Source organism: Barbus barbus, assembly GCF_936440315.1.
Source record: "Barbus barbus genome assembly, chromosome: 38".
In the NCBI taxonomy this organism is placed as follows: Eukaryota; Metazoa; Chordata; class Actinopteri; order Cypriniformes; family Cyprinidae; genus Barbus; species Barbus barbus.
The window spans coordinates 21,185,724-21,208,477 of NC_136716.1; the positions used below are offsets into that span (position 1 = coordinate 21,185,724).

The window sequence follows — 22,754 nt, forward strand, 5'->3', positions numbered from 1 at the left end:
GTAGGTCGTCGTCTTCTCACGTTTGTAGTTTTAGCTTTGGGAGTTTTCCGTCAAATTACAACCATTTATGCTGATAATTAGTCTAAATCCTGGATATTCTCACTCGAACACAAATATTTGCAGAAAGGCAACTGTGTTCTCTGACTAAACACAATTAATTGCATCTGCAAGCATCTTGCTCTCGCTGTAGTCACAAAATAACTCTGGGGTGTTTGAATAATTAATGCTGGCAAATCTTGGTGCAAACTGAAATGCTCCAGCAACACATCCGGTCTCATTTTTGATAAGCTCTTCAAATAAATCCCTCAAAATATGCCTCAGATCAGATTTCCAGTACAAACATTTAGAATTTATAGGCTTAGCTTCTTTGCTACTGTGCTACTTTCCTAATGCATGTGATTTTTTATGTTTGGAGAATAGCCCAAAGGCTAAACCCCTCATTAAATTAATTTACAGTGAAGATAAATGGGACATTGTCTGCAAAGCTATTGGCCTTTTCAGACCATGCTGAATAATGATCATTTTAGCCATAGAAACAATAAAAACAGGATGCATTAAATCGATCAAAAATGACAGTAAAGACATTGTAACAAAAATTCTAAATCATTAGTTAGGGTTGATGTGTTTTGACATAAAAAGTAATAGAATAGCATAAAATTAAATACAAATAAAACCAAATAAACATTCAACAAGATATTTATAAACAGTGGAAATACTCCACCAATTCTCATCTGTCTCTCTCTCTCCGTTCTTAAGCCTTCAATTCCAGCTCACCACAGGAAGCATAGAAATGGCACTTTATTATGTGATTGACTCCATCCTGATGTTGGGAGTGCAGCAGCAGGTTGGCACAGACAAAGTTTAATTTTCACTCCAAGTAGGTGGGATTTGTAGTGTCATAGTGTCAGTGTTTCCTCACCACACTGAAAGTCATTGTCTCACCCTCTGGGTATCTCTCGCTCCACACACAAACAAAGCACACATACAAAAACAACAAATGGCTCAAACACCTCTGAGGAATGAATCACAGAGCTGATAATTGCTGCTACAGATGCCATCACAAACAGAAGAGTCGCTTGGAAATGGATGCACCGCTGTGACTTACATCAGATCAGCTTTTGGAGGACATTCTTGTAAAAGCATTTCATACTCTCACAGATAGGCAAATTAATGAGTCGTGCTTTGTAGAAGGCATTGCTAATGAATATGAATGCATTTATGTGTTTTGGTACATCCATTTGTGTAAGGCTTTCCAAACCTAGACAGTTTTTAAGGCATCATATACGCTGGCAACAGGTAACAAGAGGCTTCAAGAGGTCTAAAATACATATTTTTTGGCTAGAATCAAAGGTAGCACTACATGTATACTTTGCAGAGAAGACAATTCCAGAATGCATTGTGTTTATGTTAGCTTTGCAACATGCTAATGACAAAATTAACTGGAATTAGCTGTCCTCTGTGCACGCAGTTGTTCCCTATATGAATTAGTTACTTACGAGGTTTCAGTTTACTTGCTCACTTGGTTTTGTAACGGAGATAAATACTTCATAATTAATATTCATGAGCAATGACGTCACATTAGTAGGATTCATTATTTTGCCACCTGTAGGTCCCAGTAAAGTTCAATAGTCATGGACAATTATAACAGTGTTACTTCTATATTTGATCGTCTAATTAATTTGGCTGCCCAGCACATCCAACCCACAACCACCCTCCCTGAATCTGTTCTGCTGCAGTCATTAATCTCCATTATGACCTCATCAGCTGCTCTCTAATAGTTATGTATACAGTCCTCTGCCACAAAGTAATGACCACAAAAGAATTATTTAGGCCTTGGGGTTTCGAGCTCAATGAGGCATCACAGCATTCCGTCTTGGGTCACTGAGTTTTAGAGTTTCAGATATGACTGGATGATTGTATTGAAGCATATGGATCATTTTGACTGTTTTGTTTGTTCTACCTATGGCTATACAGCCATCTGAGCTTGGTGGAAAGAAAGAGATATGAACTGTATAGGTTTATGTCATATTTAATGATAAAAGTTCTGCAGCAAAGCGCATCGGATAATTCATTGGAGGAGACTTCGGTCCAATGTGCTTAAGTTTATCACATCCATCTGTGTGCTGTATAATTCTCTCAGTATTGATGTTTATTACTTCTACCAAGGTCACAGAAAGAGGGAAATAACTTGAGAAGAACAAGAGATGGAGTGGGAGAGTTGAGCTAGTTTAATAAGAGGCAGGACAACAGAAAATGGAAAAATCTTTCCTTCCAGACAGTAGGTTTTCTAGTGCTCTCTCGCTTTGTTGAGGGCGTATTAAGGGGCTCATTTTACACTGGAAAGGTTAGGTTGACTCAGTGAGACTCTACAGTGGCTTACAAATTCTACCACTGTAATGCTGCACCAAACATGCCTGTTGATGGTCCTTTGTAAAGTTTAATTGTGTATGTGTGTGAACTTAATGAAGTTTCCAATCAAGTTGAGAATTCATTCACATTCACTTTTCATTACTTTGTTTCCTAGTTTTAGTTCAATTGTGACTGCATTGTTCTAATTAGATCCCTTGTTTTAGTCAAATTGTGGCCACGTTGTACCAATTCATTCCCTCATTTTAGTTAAATAATGGGCATATTGTTCTAATTTGTTCCCTCATTTTAATTAAATCCTGGCCATGTTGTATTATTTCCTCGTTTCAGTTCATTTGTTGCCAATTTTGTTTATTTGTTCCATCATTTTAGTTAAATTGTGGCCAATTTTCCTCATTTCAATTTAGTTAATTCATGATCAATGAGGGAACTAATTAATAAAATGTGGGAACAAATTCTTTGCATCCTGAATATCCTATTTTTCCTCCCTTATATGTCATGTGCAAGGCATCATTTTATGAAAATATAATAGGTTCATGAAAGCCGTTTCATGTTGACTTTACCTGTGCACTGCAAATCAAAAATCATTCTCATTTTAAGCTCTTTATCTTTTTGTATTTATTCCTTACTAAGTCCTAAGTGCTTTATTTAAATAATTTATTTATAATTAATATTTTTGTCAAAAAAGCCAAGATTTAAGGCATAGGGTGCTGACTAGATGCACAGTGTTTCTTCAGACTGTACCCTAATTGATTCGGCCCTTTAAGAGCGGACAACAATATGTTTAAGTCTTTCAAAGCTGCAGATGTTGTGATCCGTGCTGATTACTGCTAAGCGGCTTAGAGTCCTGCCGAGCATGGCTGAATTGCAGCAGAGAGATGGGGGGGTGGGAAGGATGAGGACGGGGAGTGCTGTCAAACCATTGTGCTGACTTAGACAGGAAATGAGAGTGTGTCGACCTACAGATGAGATCTGGACGTGGGGACAGCAGGGTGAGGCCAGGGCATGGACAGCAGCAGCAGGGGTCTCTGTGTTACATACACATTTTTATGTGAACCTGATGGATGCCGATAGGAAAGTAATATCACTGATGATATTTAACATCTCAGGTGTTTCTCACATGTGCGTAGATTTTCAGAGCTGTCGATGAAACTGAGCTCAGATGTTACTGCAGACTTGGCAGTTAGAGATGAACTCAGCATGAACATTTCTTAAAGGCCAAATGATCTATCCACATTTATTTTAGGCCAGCAAAGTGGCATAAATTTTCTGGTAAATTCTCCAGAAATTCTGTATACTTTCCCGGATTTTTGGAAAATTTTGGAAAGTTTCCAGAAATGAACAGATAGGCCTATTTTCCAACCCTTTTGCAATCATACTTAAGTCCCGTTTACACCAAGGACAAGAACTATAATGATAACTAGTCAATCAGAATCCAAATTGCTTTAAAGACCTCAAGCATTTAAAGTCACAGATGACATAACTGCACTGTGCACTTACAATAAACAGAACATTATTGTGCAGTGATGTGAATGCCATAGTTATCATTACAAGTAACCATTTTTGATGTCAACAGGCCTTTACTGTACACAATTGTCTCGTTTATTTCTTGTAAGGAATTTTAGGGGAAGCATCTGAGATACTTCAATGAAAAATAACTTATAGAAACCAATACAATTTAATTTGAATATTCAGCTAAAGGTCTGAAAATGTGAGATTCAACTACAGAGGTCTGTATTTTTTCCCTCCCGTTTTTTTACATTAATCACAACATCCCTTGCACAACTGATATTATGTGCATTACTATCATATCTAATAAAGTTCTTCCTGAATTATGATTTCCTATTGTACAACAGTGAGTATTCTTGTTTGGCATCTCAGAAATGTCATATTCATGCCTGTTCCCTCTTTCTTGCTAATCTCTTTTCTTCGTGCTGTTACGAAAATGACTGAATTTGGGTACAGCAAGATCAGCATATGTGTAATTTGTGTGAGCATATCCACCCTTATTAATCTCTGTTTCGATGGACGTTACTGGTTGGATGGCCTCTGCCGACCTTGAACTGAAACAACTGTATAAAACGGACTGTCCCTCTATTTCTCAGAAGGCAGGGCTTAAGAGGAAGGCTTGATTAGATATGTACTGCAGGCTGGTGCAGTTGTCCTGGGTCAGGCATGACGGATTCAAAGACAGGCAGGGTCACGCTTTATGAAACGCACTGTGTGGCTCAGTAGCTCAGATTTATGAGGGACGTGCATGGATTTCAAATATGAATGAGTGTATATTGAAGGTATTTAATATCTAGTGATTTAGAAAATAACAGGCTGCACAATTTGAGGTATCATTCACATTGTCTCGACTTAATCACCCTATACATGAAGTATGCCTTGCGTTTATTACCAGTTCAGGGGGTAGAGAGACGTCATGCCCATTGGATGTCATGCGAGTTCATGTACGTCTGTCATTGTTCTTTTACAGCAGAAAAGTTGTGCAAGTGCCTTGTCTTTTCAAAGTGTCTGCGGCTGATGCTGCCCTCTGTGTTACATACTGTGTGTGCGTTTTTTGTTATTTTAATTCATTATTTTATTAAGCCAGTTTAAACCTGGTTAATGCAGAGTTAGACAAGAGTTTGATGGATGGATGGAAGGAAGATGTCTCAGCACTCTATAATAATTTCTGTCCCTGTGGAAGTGTGCATTGACTTACTAATGAAATGAATGGAAGTTTTGTTTTAAGGGCAGCTTTGATAACTTAATATGACCTTACAATGTACTCTACAAGCACGAACAAACATGTACTCTGGTGACCCTTGCACTTGAAAACCTACAGATAAGTAATATTTCAGAAGCAAGATGTTTGTACTTGAACCCACTGTGGCTGATAAGATGAAATTGAAGAAAACAACTTTTTTTTAACATAAAAGGATTAAAAGAACTGCCTTGTAAGAGTCATTAACATGTCATTTTCGACTACAATTATAACGCATGCTTGTTTTTGCGTGGAGTCAGTGAAGACAATTCAGATTGCAAGCTCTCAACTCAAACTCAAAAGTTATAAAATGATATTTCAGGCTCTAAATTTTGAGTGGATCAGCTGCATTCATAGCCGTTGTAAAATAGCAATGTACTATTTAATCAAATAAATATTAAAAAATACTTAAAAAGTAATAGTAAAAATATATGTAAAACATCCTAATAATACTTTAAATTATACAAATTCTAATTCTAAAAATTGAATTCTTATTTATTTACTTTATTAGTATTATTCATATGAATTATACAAATGATTAAATGTGGGTGTCATAAAATCACTGTAGATCACAGCGCTGTGTGGCTTATACTTTCACTGTGGCATTGTGGATTCAGCAAATCGGAAACATTGCTTTGATATTGTGTTCATGAGACTACTGCAGCGTTCTGCCCTGTGTTATTTATGCATCTAGTGTTTGAGGTTTGACTCATTCACCCTGGGTAGCTTCTCTCTCTTTCTCTCTTTCACACTGTCTTAAGGTCTTCTGTACTTTTGTTCCTGCTCAAACTAGGTCTTTTGTTCCTTTTTTCACAATGCATTGCCTAATCAGAAGAGGCAGCATGTAGGTACCCCGACACAACACACACGCCTAAAATGGCTGCATGATTCACTCTGTCTTTTTTCTCTCTTGTACCACAGAATGATGTTGATTATGAGAAAACTGTGTGCTAACAACATTTTCTTTTTGACATCTTTTCTGATTTTTTTCTCATGTTGATTGAACATGCACTTGCAATATGCTTTCACTGTTTCCCATGAATATTTTTGTTTTATTTTGTTTGGTATGCATCTTCATGGAAGAATATTTCAGTAATATTTTTTTTCTGTGTGATCTTTTTATCTTTTATTTTTTAAACATTAACAATATGGTTTGATATTTTGTGGTGTTTTTATTTAATTTATTGTGTTCATCAGATACTTTCTTGCACCTTTAGCTTGACTGTCGGCCCATCTTGTTCATCATTTATTTTCATTTTTCTCTCTACCTCCTTTTTTCTCTTCCCTGCACCCTTGTCAGACTGCATGGTGTCCTGATATCAGGTGCAAAAGCATTACAGTGACAATTTAATCTATTTCCTCTTTCTATCTCTCTCTCAAGGGGATGTGCTTTTTCAGATGGCGGAGGTTCACAGACAGATCCAGATGCAGCTAGAGGACATGGTGAGTATCATTAACTTGATGAAGATCATATTGCCTCATAGGCTCACATTTTCTCATTATATTTTCTCACAACATGACTGAATCAATCAGGCTGTATCTAAGAGGCTCCATTAGCCTCCAGGGTAAGGAAATGGAAGGGAGCGGCGTCTCAAAATGTCACATCGACTCAGACGCTTCCGTATATACATGAAGGACAATAGACCGTGGTCACATGCATAAACACAGCATCTCAGACAGAGCACAGACCTTCCTGTGCTGTGTGACACAGCTGCAGATGTTAAACAAACCGTATCTGAGGCCTTCTGATAATGATAACAGCGCACAAACTGGAGTCTGTTAGCGAGTACATTATGGATTAGTTGTGTTTGTTGTAATCAAATGCAGGATTCTTTTGTCATATGAGAGGAAAATTGCTTTGTGTGTATAATATAAACTATATTTGTCTACTGTAATTTTCAGCTGAAATCATTCCACAATGAACTGCTCACAGAACTGGAGAAAAAAGTGGAATTGGATGTTCGCTACTTAAATGTAAGTATATAAACATACACAGTCACAAACATTTAGGTTGCGATCACATTCGTGATATTCTGCCAAAATTTAGTGGATGAAAAAATCTGTTGCCTGTGGTCAATGGTGTAGTGATGTATGAAGTACAGTTCACACGTTGCGTTCAATTTTTTTTATATAAGTGAACCACATGGGTTAAGATTAGGTTTAGGGGTAGGTTCAGGTTTAGAATCTAATTATTACCCAGTTATTGTAATCACTATAATAAGCACATAGTATGTACATGTGAAACAGCACTGTAAAATACTACCGAAGTCACTTTCAAACCAAGCAGAATCTGGTGGTCAACGCAAACCAATTTGAATATGAACTTTTTCCCATTTCGGAATTTTTCAATCTCTTAACTCAGTGAACTAAGCACTGTTTCTGTCCTGTTTCTTTATTTAATTGTTTTAAAACACATGCAGTCACTTCCAATAATTTTACTTAATTGGCCTTATTCACCTCCAAATAACATGTCTTTTAAAAGCAATAATTGAGTTTACTGCATGTAATGAAAGCTAGAGTATTAGCGGCATTACACCAACGTCTTCTAAAAGGCTCTTCTCATCTGTATGAGGGGAAAGTGTTTTTTTTCCTTTTTACTTGAAAGAAATCTTTTTACATGCATGAAAGATCAGCTGTGCATCTGAAATGAGACTTTCAGCTTCACAGATTAAGACGTTTTCTTACCGCGGTCTCTAACAGGCTTGTTTGTAAATGCACTGACCCTCCGCTTCTTGGCACAAAATCAAATCCACATTTATTTGGTCACTCATTTGCAGCATTGACAGAAATAATTAACTACGCTCCCATGCTTTCCGTTCCACTCATAGTAAGGATGGCAAATCAGGCTCAGTCAAATGTAGCAGAAATGCTTTGGCAGTGAAGGCTAGTGAAAACAAAGACGCATGGTCTGAAACACAATGAATCTGTGAAGCAGGGGGTTCTGGGAATGACAATGAAAGACCTGATTGGGCTGACTCAGCCAAGTTGTCATTAGTAAAGAACATGTAATGGCCTTCATGTCTTTTCAATTCTGGGTTCAGGTCAGTTAAAGATTGTTAAGAAACTCACTCACAATAGGGACACTTTTAACATTTATTCTAAGCTTTAAAGCTCAAGATGTGCTGAGAATAAAGAAATCAAGCATACTATGAGAGAGCCCAATCTCATTCCATTCTCGTTGGCATTTAGCCACTTGAGGTCTTTCTGGAATAGATGCTTGATCAACATTTTTGAAATACAACCATTACGTTGCTCGTCTTGTCCATTTGGATTGTTAGGGGTTGATTGTGATGAGAGCTGTGTTATTTCGTCTCGCAGGCAGCTCTAAAGAAATATCAGATGGAACACAAAAGTAAAGGAGAGAGTCTGGAGAAGTGCCAGGCCGAGCTGAAGAAACTGCGCAGGAAGAGTCAAGGCAGCAAGAACCCCTCCAAATATGGAAACAAGGAGATGCAGGTGAGCCAGTGCTGCTCTTCAAATTTCAACAAACGAAACTTTCTTTTGAGTACTTTCTTATTTGGTGGACTAGGTACACTGAAAATGAAAACCTTTTGTAAAACCTTTGGGTGGTGATGGCGCAGTGGATAAGACACATGCCTTTGGTGTGAGAGACCCGGGTTCGAATCCACTGTGAGACACCAATGTGTCCCTGAGCAAGACACTTAACCCCTAGTTGCTCCAGAGGCGTGCAACCTCTGACATATACAGGTCCTTCTCAAAATATTAGCATATTGTGATAAAGTTCATTATTTTCTGTAATGTACTGATAAACATTAGACTTTCATATATTTTAGATTCATTACAACACAACTGAAGTAGTTCAAGCCTTTTATTGTTTTAATATTGATGATTTTGGCATACAGCTCATGAAAACCCCAAATTCCTATCTCAAAAAATTAGCATATTTCATCCGACCAATAAAAGAAAAGTGTTTTTAATACAAAAAAAGTCAACCTTCAAATAATTATGTTCAGTTATGCACTCAATACTTGGTCGGGAATCCTTTTGCAGAAATGACTGCTTCAATGCGGCGTGGCATGGAGGCAATCAGCCTGTGGCACTGCTGAGGTGTTATGGAGGCCCAGGATGCTTCGATAGTGGCCTTAAGCTCATCCAGAGTGTTGGGTCTTGCGTCTCTCAACTTTCTCTTCACAATATCCCACAGATTCTCTATGGGGTTCAGGTCAGGAGAGTTGGCAGGCCAATTGAGCACAGTAATACCATGGTCAGTAAACCATTTACCAGTGGTTTTGGCACTGTGAGCAGGTGCCAGGTCGTGCTGAAAAATGAAATCTTCATCTCCATAAAGCTTTTCAGCAGATGGAAGCATGAAGTGCTCCAAAATCTCCTGATAGCTAGCTGCATTGACCCTGCCCTTGATAAAACACAGTGGACCAACACCAGCAGCACTGACTGTGGGTACTTGACACTGGACTTCAGGCATTTTGGCATTTCCCTCTCTCCAGTCTTCCTCCAGACTCTGGCACCTTGATTTCCGAATGACATGCAAAATTTGCTTTCATCCGAAAAAAGTACTTTGGACCACTGAGCAACAGTCCAGTGCTGCTTCTCTGTAGCCCAGGTCAGGCGCTTCTGCCGCTGTGTCTGGTTCAAAAGTGGCTTGACCTGGGGAATGCGGCACCTGTAGCCCATTTCCTGCACACGCCTATACACGGTGGCTCTGGATGTTTCTACTCCAGACTCAGTCCACTGCTTCCGCAGGTCCCCCAAGGTCTGGAATCGGTCCTTCTCCACAATCTTCCTCAGGGTCCGGTCACCTCTTCTCGTTGTGCTGCGTTTTCTGCCACACTTTTTCCTTCCCACAGACTTCCCACTGAGGTGCCTTGATACAGCACTCTGGGAACAGCCTATTCGTTCAGAAATTTCTTTCTGTGTCTTACCCTCTTGCTTGAGGGTGTCAATGATGGCCTTCTGGACAGCAGTCAGGTCGGCAGTCTTACCCATGATTGCGGTTTTGAGTAATGAACCAGGCTGGGAGTTTTTAAAAGCCTCAGGAATCTTTTGCAGGTGTTTAGAGTTAATTAGTTGATTCAGATGATTAGGTTAATAGCTCGTTTAGAGAACCTTTTCATGATATGCTAATTTTTTGAGATTTTTTTTTTTGAGGTTTTCATGAGCTGTATGCCAAAATCATCAATATTAAAACAATAAAAGGCTTGAACTACTTCAGTTGTGTTGTAATGAATCTAAAATATATGAAAGTCTAATTTTATCAGTACATTACAGAAAATAATGAACTTTATCACAATATGCTAATTTTTTGAGAAGGACCTGTATATAGCAATTGTAAGTCGCTTTGGATAAAAGCGTCAGCTAAATGAATAAATGTAATGTAAATGTAATGTAAATGTAAAACAAATGGGGATTTTTCTCAAAGATCCAAACATATATTTAAATCTCTAGAATATGACTTTAGAAGACTTAAAATATAACAAATTGCATCAACCACGTACGTTTATGATACTTTTTTGGTGCTTACATTTACATTTAGTCATTTGGCAGACGCTTTTATCCAAAGCGATTTACAAGGATGTTTTCCATCCTTTTTGAAGCTTGAAAGCTCTAGTCTTCATTAATTATATTTGCATGGAAAAGAGTGTCCAGCCTTTTCAATGCAATTGTAGGTGTCAATCTTCATATCTTCTCCTTTTTTGTTGCATGGAAGAAAGTAATGCAGAGCTGGAACAACATGAGGCTGAGTAAATGATGAGAGAATTTATTTTTGGATGAACTCTTTCTTTAAAATTTCTCTCAATGTAAGACAAGCATAAATCAATTCAAGTCTTGAAAATGTAATGTCTGTGCATTCTGAGTTTGGCAGTAGATTGGGATGCTCCAGAACTTGAGCATTGAATTTGTTCGTGATGTTTGTGCAGTTTGTAACATCCAACTGAGACTTCATGCTGGGGTGAAATATTGTGGGAATTCCTAAATCCCTGTTTCTATAAATAATCTCTATAAATCCCTCTGTTTCTCGCATTATGGACCTACGGGGTTTATAAATGTTTCATTATCTTATTTCTGGATAAAGGTATATTTTTTATAATCTGATATGCTGCTGCTGTTTTTGCCCCTGCATTGCACTGAATCAGACAATAAGCTGTGAACACAGAAAAAATTATTCCAATTTTAGTCTGTTTGGCTCTTTAGGTGCTAAAGAAAATCCCACTCTGTTTGGCTGAAGTCCTTTCATACAATATTGTACTTGTTTTGTGTGGGTTTCATTGTGTGTGATGTCCTCTTGTTTTGTTCATCGAGGCCTCGTTGTATGGGGGCTGATTTATCGGGGCCGCTGTTTGTTTTGAATGTACGCCTCTCACCACCATCGTCACCAGGTGCGAGGTCAGGGGGAAGTGGGAGTGTTGTGCTGAGGGCTGACCTGGGGTCAGTTCATGCCATTAGCAGTAGGTATGCTCCTCATAGTGGCGCAGGAACACGTTGTTGCATAAAATGCTGTGGGCTCTGCTTGCTTGTTAAACACACTCCACAGGTGTGTATAAAAGAAAACAGAGAAGGAAGGTGAGTGGGTTGTTTAAATGAATTATGTGAACTTCCTGCTATGGGCTCTAACAAAAAGTGTAGGAGGATCAAAGTGAACCAAACATCAGAGATGATTGATTTGTTATTCTGTATCAGGGTTGGTCAAAATCAATCATTTAAAAATTTGCTTCCTTTGAGTCCATGAGTGTAAATTTGGATTAAATTGTCCTCAACAGGAAGTCGAGTTTGAGTTGAGAAATTTAAAATGGAATGACAGGAAAAGGAATTTATAGAACTGTTATTCAAAGAAATGAATTTAAAGAATTTCTGCAATTGAAAGAAATTAAGCTGCTTCATGTTGTTTGGCTACATTTTGAAAACTTAAATTAAAGCAGTCTGGAAAATTACAATTAGGAAAAATATTCTGGTGTTCTTTCATCTGGTAATTACGTGATATTGTTTTTATTTATATAAAATATAATATAACGCTAGATTATTTTAATTCTACTGCCTGTTCTGTACAAGCTGTTTTATGTTTTAAATCTTGGCCTTCCATAAACCTAGACAGATTCAGTGCCAAGCAGAAACAGAGGCTCAGATACACTTGTTTTCTTGACTTACGATCAAAGGTCAAAAGTTTGATGCAGTGTGCGGCGCTGATGTGGGAAGTGCATTGAAAAAACAGATGGAAATGACATTGTGATTGTTAGTTTAGCTTGTGCCTCACAGCTCTGGGTGGCACGGGGCTTCAGAAAAATAAATAAATAGATATTTTGAGCTGTAAGTTAAAACGTGTCTGGCCTCAGCTCATGCACCCCAGACAATCCCCAGGATTTTTTTTTATTTTTTTTATAGCAGTTTATTAGTTGTGAAAGCTTAGATTTACCCTTGAGAAAACACTGTGTATGTGTAAACCCTTTCCCATGGTTCCCTACATGTGGCAACTCTCTCATGAGATTTATTAAATGTCAGATTTCTATTAATGTAATTTTTTTCTGTAATAGCTTTTGCCAATTATTTATAGGTGTGTGTATGTGTTCATTCCAATTAGCGGATCAGTATGAACCGTGGATGAATTTTACATGTGGAGCTCATGGTCCCTGCTGTGCGTCATGCTGTGGAGAGTCTGGTTTTAGAGATGGCTTGAGCAGAACACTGCAAAACTCACTACACAAAGACATGGAGAATCTTTCAAAGGTGTGAATAGTGGTCCCATATCGGTTATTAACCTATTTTAGAGATTTTTATGGATAATGTTTTAGAGATATTGAACATATTGGCCAGTATTGAATATTTAATTCAGGGCTTAAAGTTCTCCGGCACCGTGCCGGTGTTGTGCCCATTTTCGACCCCCTGCCAAATTATTACCCCTCTCGCTGAAATCGCTATCTGATTGCCTAATCCTAACCCCTCCCCCACATCTAACCCTAACACCTGGCTGGGGTCAGAATCTCTGGCGTGCGGCATTTGGCTGCGGGAAAAAAGAAACACTTGATATCACGTTCGAGTTCATGAGTTCGCCTGAGAGGAACACAGCTTTCACTCTCAACCAAACTAACATTACTATTCAATCAGAAATTTGCTCTTATAAACACGAGACGTGCATAATAGTATCCAGCTGATGAATGGAAAAGAAGCCTGTCGAGCGCGACACGTTGAAAAAGCTGCGAGGCACAATGGCTGTGGCCCCTCACTGCAGAACAAAGATCCAGGGGGTGGGGTTGGATCCACATCTAGGGGGTGTAGATTGGTAGGTTTAGGGGTGGAGATGGGTGGGTTTAGGGGGTCTAGGGTAAGGTGGGAGGAGTTCTAACCACGCCCCCTGGATCTTGTGTTCTGCAGTGAGGACCATCTCCACAATGGTCAAAGATGTCCATCTAGCGCCATATTTACATAGAAAAGCTATTTAAAAAACAGCAGAGCTTTGTAAACAGCTCAGAGTAATCACGTCATCTCCATAAGAACGATATGATTCACACATGATCTACGGTAATTTAACCAGTAAAGACTGTTTGTGTGAAAGGGACTAAACTCTTCATCTGGGAAAACTCACTTGATTTGTAACCTAAATCATTTTTAAACCTACGCCAACACAGCAGAGTACATCAACATATTTCTAAATATGCGATTCATTGTACATCGCGATTTCAAAATAAAAGTGTCTGACTTTGAATGTGGCCAAATATTCAAATTAAATGGATTTAAATGTCGTTGAATCGCATGAAACATCTCCAGGCTGTTGGCACGCTCTGCAGGTACTTGTTATAATATAGGCATATTACATTATGTATTTAAACAGTGTTGTTCGATAAAATCATGTATTTGGTTTTGATTTGACTTTATTTGAGCTAATTATTATTGCCTCATCGCTAGTTTATATATAAATATAGTCATAATAAAGCCTGTTTTTCACTCAGTTCTATTTGTATTAGTAAAACAAATCAGATTACTCACTTGTCAAAGTAATTGTAGTTTACTTGATTAGCAAAATAATCGTTAGTTAAGCCCTAGATTAGTTAAAACATTTCAAAACGCAAATGCATTGTTTTACTTTTTGTGATTAAAAGACAAAATATTTTGTCATTTGAAAATTTCTTAAAGTATTAAAACATTGTGTCTGCATTTTGTCTCATCTGGTGAGCTAAGTGTGTTGTCACACCCCTAGAGTCGATAAGCAGTGATATAGCTCATAATTTTCCATTCTTCATGTCAACTAGTCAGTTTGAAAAAACAAAATCAGTTTGCTTAAGGAATGCAATAACTTTGCCATAGTTGCCATGGTCATTGCATTCTTTGCATGTGATGCACTTTATTTGCACCATTTTGTTTATTAGTTTACTCATTTAAAGTAAACAGAGTTTAAAAGACAATTATACTGTTGTTTGATAAGGGAGATCTGATTTTAGTACTTGAAAACCAAAAAAGAAGTGCTAGAAAAGTCCTTGAAAGTCCTGGAATTTCATTTAGCAGTATCCGTACAAACCCTGTTTGTGTTAGTTCTTGGAGCATTTTAATGTTTTTGTTGTTGTTAACTGAACTGAACTGTTGTTTTCGGTAGTAAACTGTCTTTTTATATTTCCTATTTTATATTAATTTCCTAGTATTTAATATACCATTATTTCTTTTCAACAAAACAATTTCAGAAATGTCATGTTTTAGATTGTAGGTCATCTTGTACCCTGTCAAGGACAAAGCTAACCAGCAAAATTAGATATCAAAACCATCCTAAATGTTTTGCATAATATTGTAGTGAGTAACCTTTCTTGGTATTGCTGTTTCAAATAGCCCACCATAATCTGTAGTCTGAGCCTGACAAGGGCTAATGGTAATGGCAGATACGTTACTAGTTAGTTTCAAGGAAAATAATTTTCAAATAATGTTGTTTGTTTTTGTTTGCCAAATATAACCCTGTTTATGTGTCAATCCCCGCAACCCCCGGAAAAAAAGTTCAGGCTCAGGATTTTTTGTTTTTGCTTTAACCCCTGTTAATTGTACGTGGTAATTTCCCATATTTTTAATTTAGATAAACTGAGCTTTAGAGGAGGCAAAGATAAAACTCTTTAAAAAAAACAAAAACAAACGTAATATTTGCAATCTCAAAATTAATAAAAACAATTCATACTCTATACTGTATTATTGCATAAATTCACGTGTACATTGAAAAAAGTGGTGTAAAAAAATTCACTCAGAAATTACAAGTAAATTTCATAAATAAACAGCAAGTAGCACAGATAATTAAATGTGAAATTTTGAAGTAGAAGTATTTTTTTTATATAATCTTACTCCAAATGATATATATATATATATATATATATATATATATATATATATAAAACGCTATGTTAAAACATAGCATGTGTCGTTTTTATATAAGATACACTGTTGTTTCTGTTTCCTCCCTGATTACTAGAGAGAAATGCAGGTCTGTTCCAGATCCCCTGCAGAACTGATGCCAATATTAACACCGTGACCAATGTAATGCACTCATTTCTCTCTTTTTTTCCCTTGAGGAATCAATGCACAGAAATTATGGCGCATTTCAGTCGTATCCTACATTCATATTCAGCACGTCTTAAAATGAGGCCAACCGGAGGGCAGGCAGATTTATTTGAACTGGAGTGTCACTTATGATTTCAGGCTGCAGTAGTGTAGGATATGGACCCATGTTACATAATTTTTGTGTGTATATGTGTGTGTACATTAGTATTCCCCTTGGATACCAAACTATAGGCAGAAATTTCGATCTAAATATGATTTCTGAACCCATTTAGCCATACCCCACCAAACTGAGCCATATGGCAACACACTGCAGCATACAAACACACTATTTACCAGTTCTATTATGTAAACCTGTTGAATGCAGTGTTTTTAGCCTGACGGTGTTTACTGTTGCTTAGTTGAGTATGATCATGTGAGCTACTTCACAAGTGGTACTTAATGTCATGCTAATCATGCTGCATGTCCATTACCTGAATCACTGGGAGATTGTAAATATAGATGTTGGGTTTTTTGCCATGCTCCTGTATTTGTAATATCTTATGGTACAAATATAGTTTAGTCATTTAAATAAGTCATTGCTGAACCTCTGTTGCCTCAGGCCATATTGCAGTAAATATCTATCAAAGCTGACAGAAAAAACATTGGTATTCATCCAACAAGTAGGTGAAATAAAGCAAATTACTACCAGCATTTGCTACTGAATGTGCAGACTATGTAGGGTCATTTTGGTCATTGTAAGATGCAGAAATACAGGATACATTTGAGTATTGACTGTGCGACTGTACTCTTACCTGGCAACAGACTTGCACTGGTTCTATGTCTTCGGTTGTGTAAGTGCACTCGCTGGACCTCAACATTTAATCTTAGCGTGTGGCTTGTACATGAACTGTACATGTAAATGTACTCTTCATGACTCAGACACTGAAAGAACATTTAATAGGAGCAGAAAAGGGGTCTTGACCATGGGTCATTAAATACAAAGAAGATCCTGCAGTATAGTGCTGTCATTATCCAGAAAAAATAAGACAGACGTCATACCTGATCCATTAGCGCACAAAACGCACTGTCTACATGCGGATGTGGGCAATAAAATAAAACAGTAATATTACAAAAAAACATATACAACAAAAATATAGACAATTTATAAAATATCATTACAATTTAGTTTCCTATTTTTAATATATTGTAAAATGTAATTTATTCCGTTGATTGCAAAGCTGAATTTTTAGCAGCCATTACTCCAGTCTTCAGTGTCAAATGATGCTTTAGAAACCATTCTAATATGCTTATTTGGTGACCCATTTATTAACTTTATTTAAAACAGGTGTGCTGTTGAATATGTTTGTGGAAACTGTGATTTTTATAAGGATTCTTCATATTCTATATGAATGTATAGCAATGTAGAAGTCTTTAACAAAATCAAAGTCACCTTTGATCAGTCTACATCCTTGCTGAATAAAAGTATTAATTTCTTTAAAAAATCATACAAATAAATAAAAATCTTAATGTCCACAAACTTTTAGTGTACAGTATATGCTAGTTTGTCTCCAAAAAGTCCTTTTGAGTTACTCTTTGAGGGTGTTTATGAGAACTGAACTCCAAAAGGAAGAGAAATGCCTTCATAATGGCTTTTTTGCCAAGTATGTAGTTTCTAATTTTGTAAGATCCTGGAGAGAACAGAGGAGAAGAGTAACCAATGTGCTTTGACCTCAGCGTTTTCTTTCCTATCACCTAAAATTTCCAGGTCACTTTAAATAAAGTTACAAGTCACAAGCAGAAGTCTTTCAAGCTTGATAAAGTGATGTGACTCACTCTTTGGGTTGATGCTATGTGCAGAAATAGTTAGCGTTCAGCTGTTTTTGTGTGCTGATCATGCTACCAGTCAGCGGTGTGTCCAAATTCCCACTCATGATCAGAGAGAATCCTGGAAATGCTACATTTTACATCTAAGGTTTTACCTACAGGCTGATTACATCTAAACTAGCTTAACCGCTTTTATATTTGACTCTACTCCATCTGTTTCATAGTCAATGCTGAGGCATTTTTAGTATCTCTTAATTTCATTGTTTTTTCCCCTCTTTCATCTCTCACATTTTCCCCACATGAGTTTAATGCTAAAGGATTACTAACAAGTCTAACTGATGTACATTAGAGCAACTAAACCTACAAAACTATGTGTTTTGGTGCTGGTGTCTAAGACCAGATGTGTTCCAAATGAGTTTTAAACTCTGGATGAAACATTGTCTTATTCATTTCACCCATGAAACTCAAAGACTGAGAGTCTGGGTGAACATATTGTACATATTCATACATCACTGTGAACCCATAACACATTTTTGCATGATGCAATGACCTTTTCTGACTTGAGACTAATAATAGACTTGCAAACAGTGATTCCAGTCTTGTTCATTAACACTTGGTGGGAAAAATCAGCATAACTCACTGTGATACCATGATACATACACAGGTTGAATAACCTTACGAAGAGTGTCACTGTGTGTGCGCAGTTTGGATTACATCCAGTTCCTACAAGGTGTATGTCCTTGTTAGATGATGTTTTGGCTGTGGCGCAATCTTTACAGAGGCAGCAGCCTTGGTAGCTTTTATGTTGTGATACATACTTGAGTTGGATATTCTATCATTTTATTTTATAATATATTTATTTACTTTATTGAATTCTAAATGATGAACCATGACCTTCTTTGTTACTTGGATTCTCTGATCAAACCAAATAGGCCAGTTAAATTCAGCCCTCACCAGCTTTGCATGCAATGGATCATTGAGCTTTAGCATTCCCATTTGCTTTCATACAATGAGAGTATCAGCAAGCCTACATGGTTGTCATTTGAAATGTTCGGTTTCTCCTAGCATGGCCATCACTACATCAGGCTGCGTCAAACTGGGGCATTGTTTGTCATTTTTTATGTCTGCTTCACACCACCTTCCCTGTCCCTCAGTACGCCGAGACCATCAGCAGCAAACAAAATGAGCTGGATAACTACATCTCTGAGAGCTACAAGAACGCCCTGTCCGAAGAGAGACGGAGGTATTGCTTCCTTGTTGACCGTCAATGTGCAGTGGCCAAAACGGGCAACGCCTACCACACCAAGGTGAGATTTCACATCATGCTGAAGTAAATTTGGGTCGCAGAAACACTGAAATTCAGTTAATGTAACTAAAAATTGTTAAGCATGCATTTTAGCCATTATTTGCACATTTATATGTGTTAAAGACAATGAAATGCCATTTACAACACATTTAGCTCTCGGAATATGACATATTTAATAATTAATAAATATTTGTTTGGATGACTTGGTCGGTTAAATTGATAAAGCCTTGTTTATGTCAAAAGATATAAGTACTGATTAGGCCTACATGTTGTCTTTAACCATCAGTCATGTAATGTAGTTATACAGATCATATACTATAAATTATAAGTATCCATAAATTATATACTTGGACAACTCCATACTTTGTTTTCAGTTGTTTCTGCTCCCAAATCCCATTTAGTGAGTCATTCATTCCATTTCAGTGATGATCATTCCACCATGCTTGCTAGAGAATGTGCTATACTGTGTATTTTGAGAAAGTTTCTTAATTTGGGTCCAAAATGCACAAATGCCTGTGCTGTACAATTGTGTTTTGTATACATGCAAAATTATTTATAACCAAGACTCCATTTTATTGCTTATCAATTTGTATCAAAGATATTAAATCAAGGTGGTGTCACCAGTATATAAAACACAAGTGTGAAGGATGATTATTCTTTTTAGAACATTACATTTACACTAAACAAAAATAGAGCAGAGATCTGGTGGATTCACCAGCATGCAGAAGAACACCAGTCATTCCTGCGTAAGCGAGATTCTCTCCTCTACTGTGACGCCCACGCTTCAGAGTTGGTGATAGACAGAGCGTTGGGAGCAATGATGGCAAGAGAAGCAGAAGAAAAAGGGAGGGCCAGGCAGAGAGTGGCCCACTTTTACAAGAACAGACTGTTCAGACGATAATCACTGTTTTCATGTATGTGTGTAGGAAGACTCATACTGAAGAAATTTCTCTGCAGGCAACTGCAAAAACATTTTAGACAAAGACAAAGAGGCAATACCTCACAGTGGAAAATTAAATTGAGGTCTATTCTACATATTACTACTTTATTATCCATTTTTGCGAGAACAAGAAGAGCGAAGTGACGTGAACAAAACTGATCATCTGCCAGAGTTTGTCATGGCTGGATCTTAACACCGTCACCCACAACAGTCATGGTACTTGATACTTACTCACTTGTCTGCAACTGATGGCAGAAGGATCAAAGAGAGTAGATGACTCAGATGACTAAGAGATTTTACCACTGGGAAGGAAATTGAAAAGAAACCTTTTAAACACCTAATGAAATGGCAAGTTTGAAGGGTTCACAGATTTCTCGGAAACTAATAGGCAGTTAGTAGTGGTCTCTGAATTCCATTTGTGGGATGCCTTTTCACACAAATGCAATTCAGACACCACTGTCTGCAAGATTTAGCAAATGCTTTTATCCAAAGTAACTCACTGTATACTTATTGCAGGGTCATTCCTCACGGATCAACTTGAGATCAAGTGCATTACTGTTTGAGGGGTTTGAACTAGAGACAAGACGTGTAGGGTCTTTAATATTAGTATACTTTAGTGTTTAATCAAGGCAAGTAAGTCATACAGGTTTGGAACAAAATGTGACAGAACTTCATTTTTAGGTAAACTGTCCTTTCAAAACAATGTTAAAATTGCAAATGCTTCAGGTTTGCAGTAGTTTAATAAGCTGTGACTACTGAATCTTATGACTATACACATGATCTGTCCTGCTACACTTGAAACTTTTGGATCAGCATAAAGTCCGGATGAAACGGAAACTGCGCTCATCTTTTCTTTTTCTATTGTGCCGTGAGTGAAATGGCTTCTTAAAAAATGTAAGGTTGGACTAGATTTTGTCCATTAGGAAGCGATTGGATTGTTGTTGTTTGCAAAATCATACGATCCCATGTGAGTGACAGGTTTCTAGAGGGGAGAGATTATTGTCCCACCCTTTGCGTCGGTGCACATATCATCAGAGAAGAGATGACTTAGCAAAGGAGAGGGGAATTTTTTGTTTTTATCACAAGGGCAGTTAATTTTATATTTAAAAAAAATATGTGCATGGATATTTCTTTTATAATAAACACTGCAATATTCCATAAAAATAAGAATTGTCCATTTTAATTTCACGGTGACTAAGATCTGCCAGTTTGCACTCCTGAAGAGTGTTAGTGTTTTTGCTTTTATGAACCCGATGAGGTCGTGACAGTCTGCAGGTGCTCAGACTGGCAGGCAGGTGATAATTGCTTTGAGTAGGGTGGTATGTGGTTGTGATTTAGAAAAGGACCGTAGGGGCTCAGTAGTACTGACCTGTGCCAGCCAAAAACAGACTATGGAGGTATTATAAGTACAGAGCGAAGGAGAGTGAGGGAAAAAAAGATTTTGACATGTTACGTAGGCATTTAGAAGACCTTTCACCCAATGCAATGTGTAGTACATTTACCACACTTATGTTAAAGGACCTTTGCACTGAGCCAAAATTTGGTGGAGGATGCAGGTGGATTTTTAGCGTAACCTTTAGTGTAAGTTTTAGGTGAACTATCCCTTTAAATAAAAGCAACTAAAAATGTTGCAACGTCAAATTGTTGATTAACTTTTCATTTGTCACAACTCTTTGAAATTTGGCTCTTCAGTCTTTTAAATATGCATCCATGTACTGCTCAAACAGATTATCTGAATTACAGAAAAGAGTCCAAAGATAAAGTTACACTTCCTGTGCTCTACATACAGAGGTCTCCAGGCGTTCCTCAACTCTCTTATAGCTACTGGTCGTAGAGCTCAGCCAGGCTCACTAGGGCAGTGTAATGAGGCTATTTCAGGCTTCAACCTACAGGGAGGGGAGGTTGTCAGGATAGAGAGGGATGTCTCAGAGCTTCAGAGGAACGCAAGGTGAGGAGGGATCATTTTATCACACTTTATCGCATTCCCTCTCCCTATCAGTCCATCAACTGAAGAGCTCACCCCTTAAACCTCAGCTTTATATTCACAGAGAGAGTCTGTATTTGGTCTGTTATCCTTGATTTGCCAACATGGGTTTTCTCACACAGGTGTGTAAAGCTTCCATCACTTATGCTAGGTGCTAATACTAGTTGTGGCACTGTATGTTTGTTTTTAGGGCAGAGACTTGCTGACGCAAAAGATCCCATTGTGGCAACAAGCATGTGCCGACCCAAATAAACTCCCAGAGCGGGCAATGCTTCTAGCTCAGCAAATGGGCTCAGGAGCGACAGGGACGCTGGGACCCAGTGTCCACCACACCTCTAAATCTAGCCTGACCATCTCAGACCCCATCCCTGGGGCCAAGCCACTTCCTGTGCCACCTGAGCTCGCGGCTCTCATGGGGAGCCAACAAACGGTGAGTTAGAATCTCAGTCCGACCCAAAAAAAAAAAAAGAAAAAGTGAGCCACAGAATGATACAGTGTCTTAACTGCAGCAAGATTATTTGTAAATGGTTGCATTAATGATGTGTATAATTGCGTCCTGAGGGTGTTTGGGAGAGTAGGGGGCACACTCACGGCCATAGGAATGAGAGAGTTCTCAAATTTAGTATAGATGGATATAAAGTCATTAAAATACAGTTCCATAATGACCACAATGCTGTGAAAAGAATAATCAGAAACCTGCTGGCACTTACAGCTCTCTTTAGTTTACAGTTTATCGCAGTGCAGTAATCATTATTCTGCATTTCAAAGAATATTTGCCCACACCACAACCATAATTATAACAGCACAGAGGAACGACATTATTGGAATCGCTTTCAAAAATTTTTTTTCCAGCTAATAATAAACAATATAAATATTGACAGCCAATTTGAATCCATTCTGTTTTAAAGAGCTTGAGCATTTAAAGTGGCAGACGGCATAACTGCAAGTTCTCTCCATCATAGGACCAAATCTCTGATTTACATGGGAGAGATTTTAATGTTTCTTACTATATCAAGTCACAAATGGTTAAAACTGTGTACAAAACATGGGTTAAAAAAAGCTGCATCTTATAAAGGAAGGACATTCATTTAATTCTCATTCAGGA

General features: G+C 37.7%; 1 protein-coding gene across 6 annotated transcripts in view; it reads left to right on the forward strand.

Moving 5' to 3' along the window:
* LOC306858116 (BAR/IMD domain-containing adapter protein 2-like) overlaps positions 1-22,754 on the forward strand; it is a 57,180-nt gene that overhangs the window by 23,704 nt on the left and 10,722 nt on the right. For 4 of the 6 annotated variants that reach the window (XM_079398511.1, XM_079398512.1, XM_079398514.1 and 1 more), the window contains 5 exons: positions 6,498-6,559; positions 7,019-7,090; positions 8,435-8,572; positions 18,574-18,726; positions 21,840-22,079. In XM_079398511.1, coding sequence (XP_079254637.1) covers positions 6,498-6,559; positions 7,019-7,090; positions 8,435-8,572; positions 18,574-18,726; positions 21,840-22,079 — 665 coding nt within the window. The remainder of the gene's footprint in view (positions 1-6,497; positions 6,560-7,018; positions 7,091-8,434; positions 8,573-18,573; positions 18,727-21,839; positions 22,080-22,754) is intronic. The other 2 variants (XM_079398516.1, XM_079398515.1) reach the window with 1 other exon arrangement.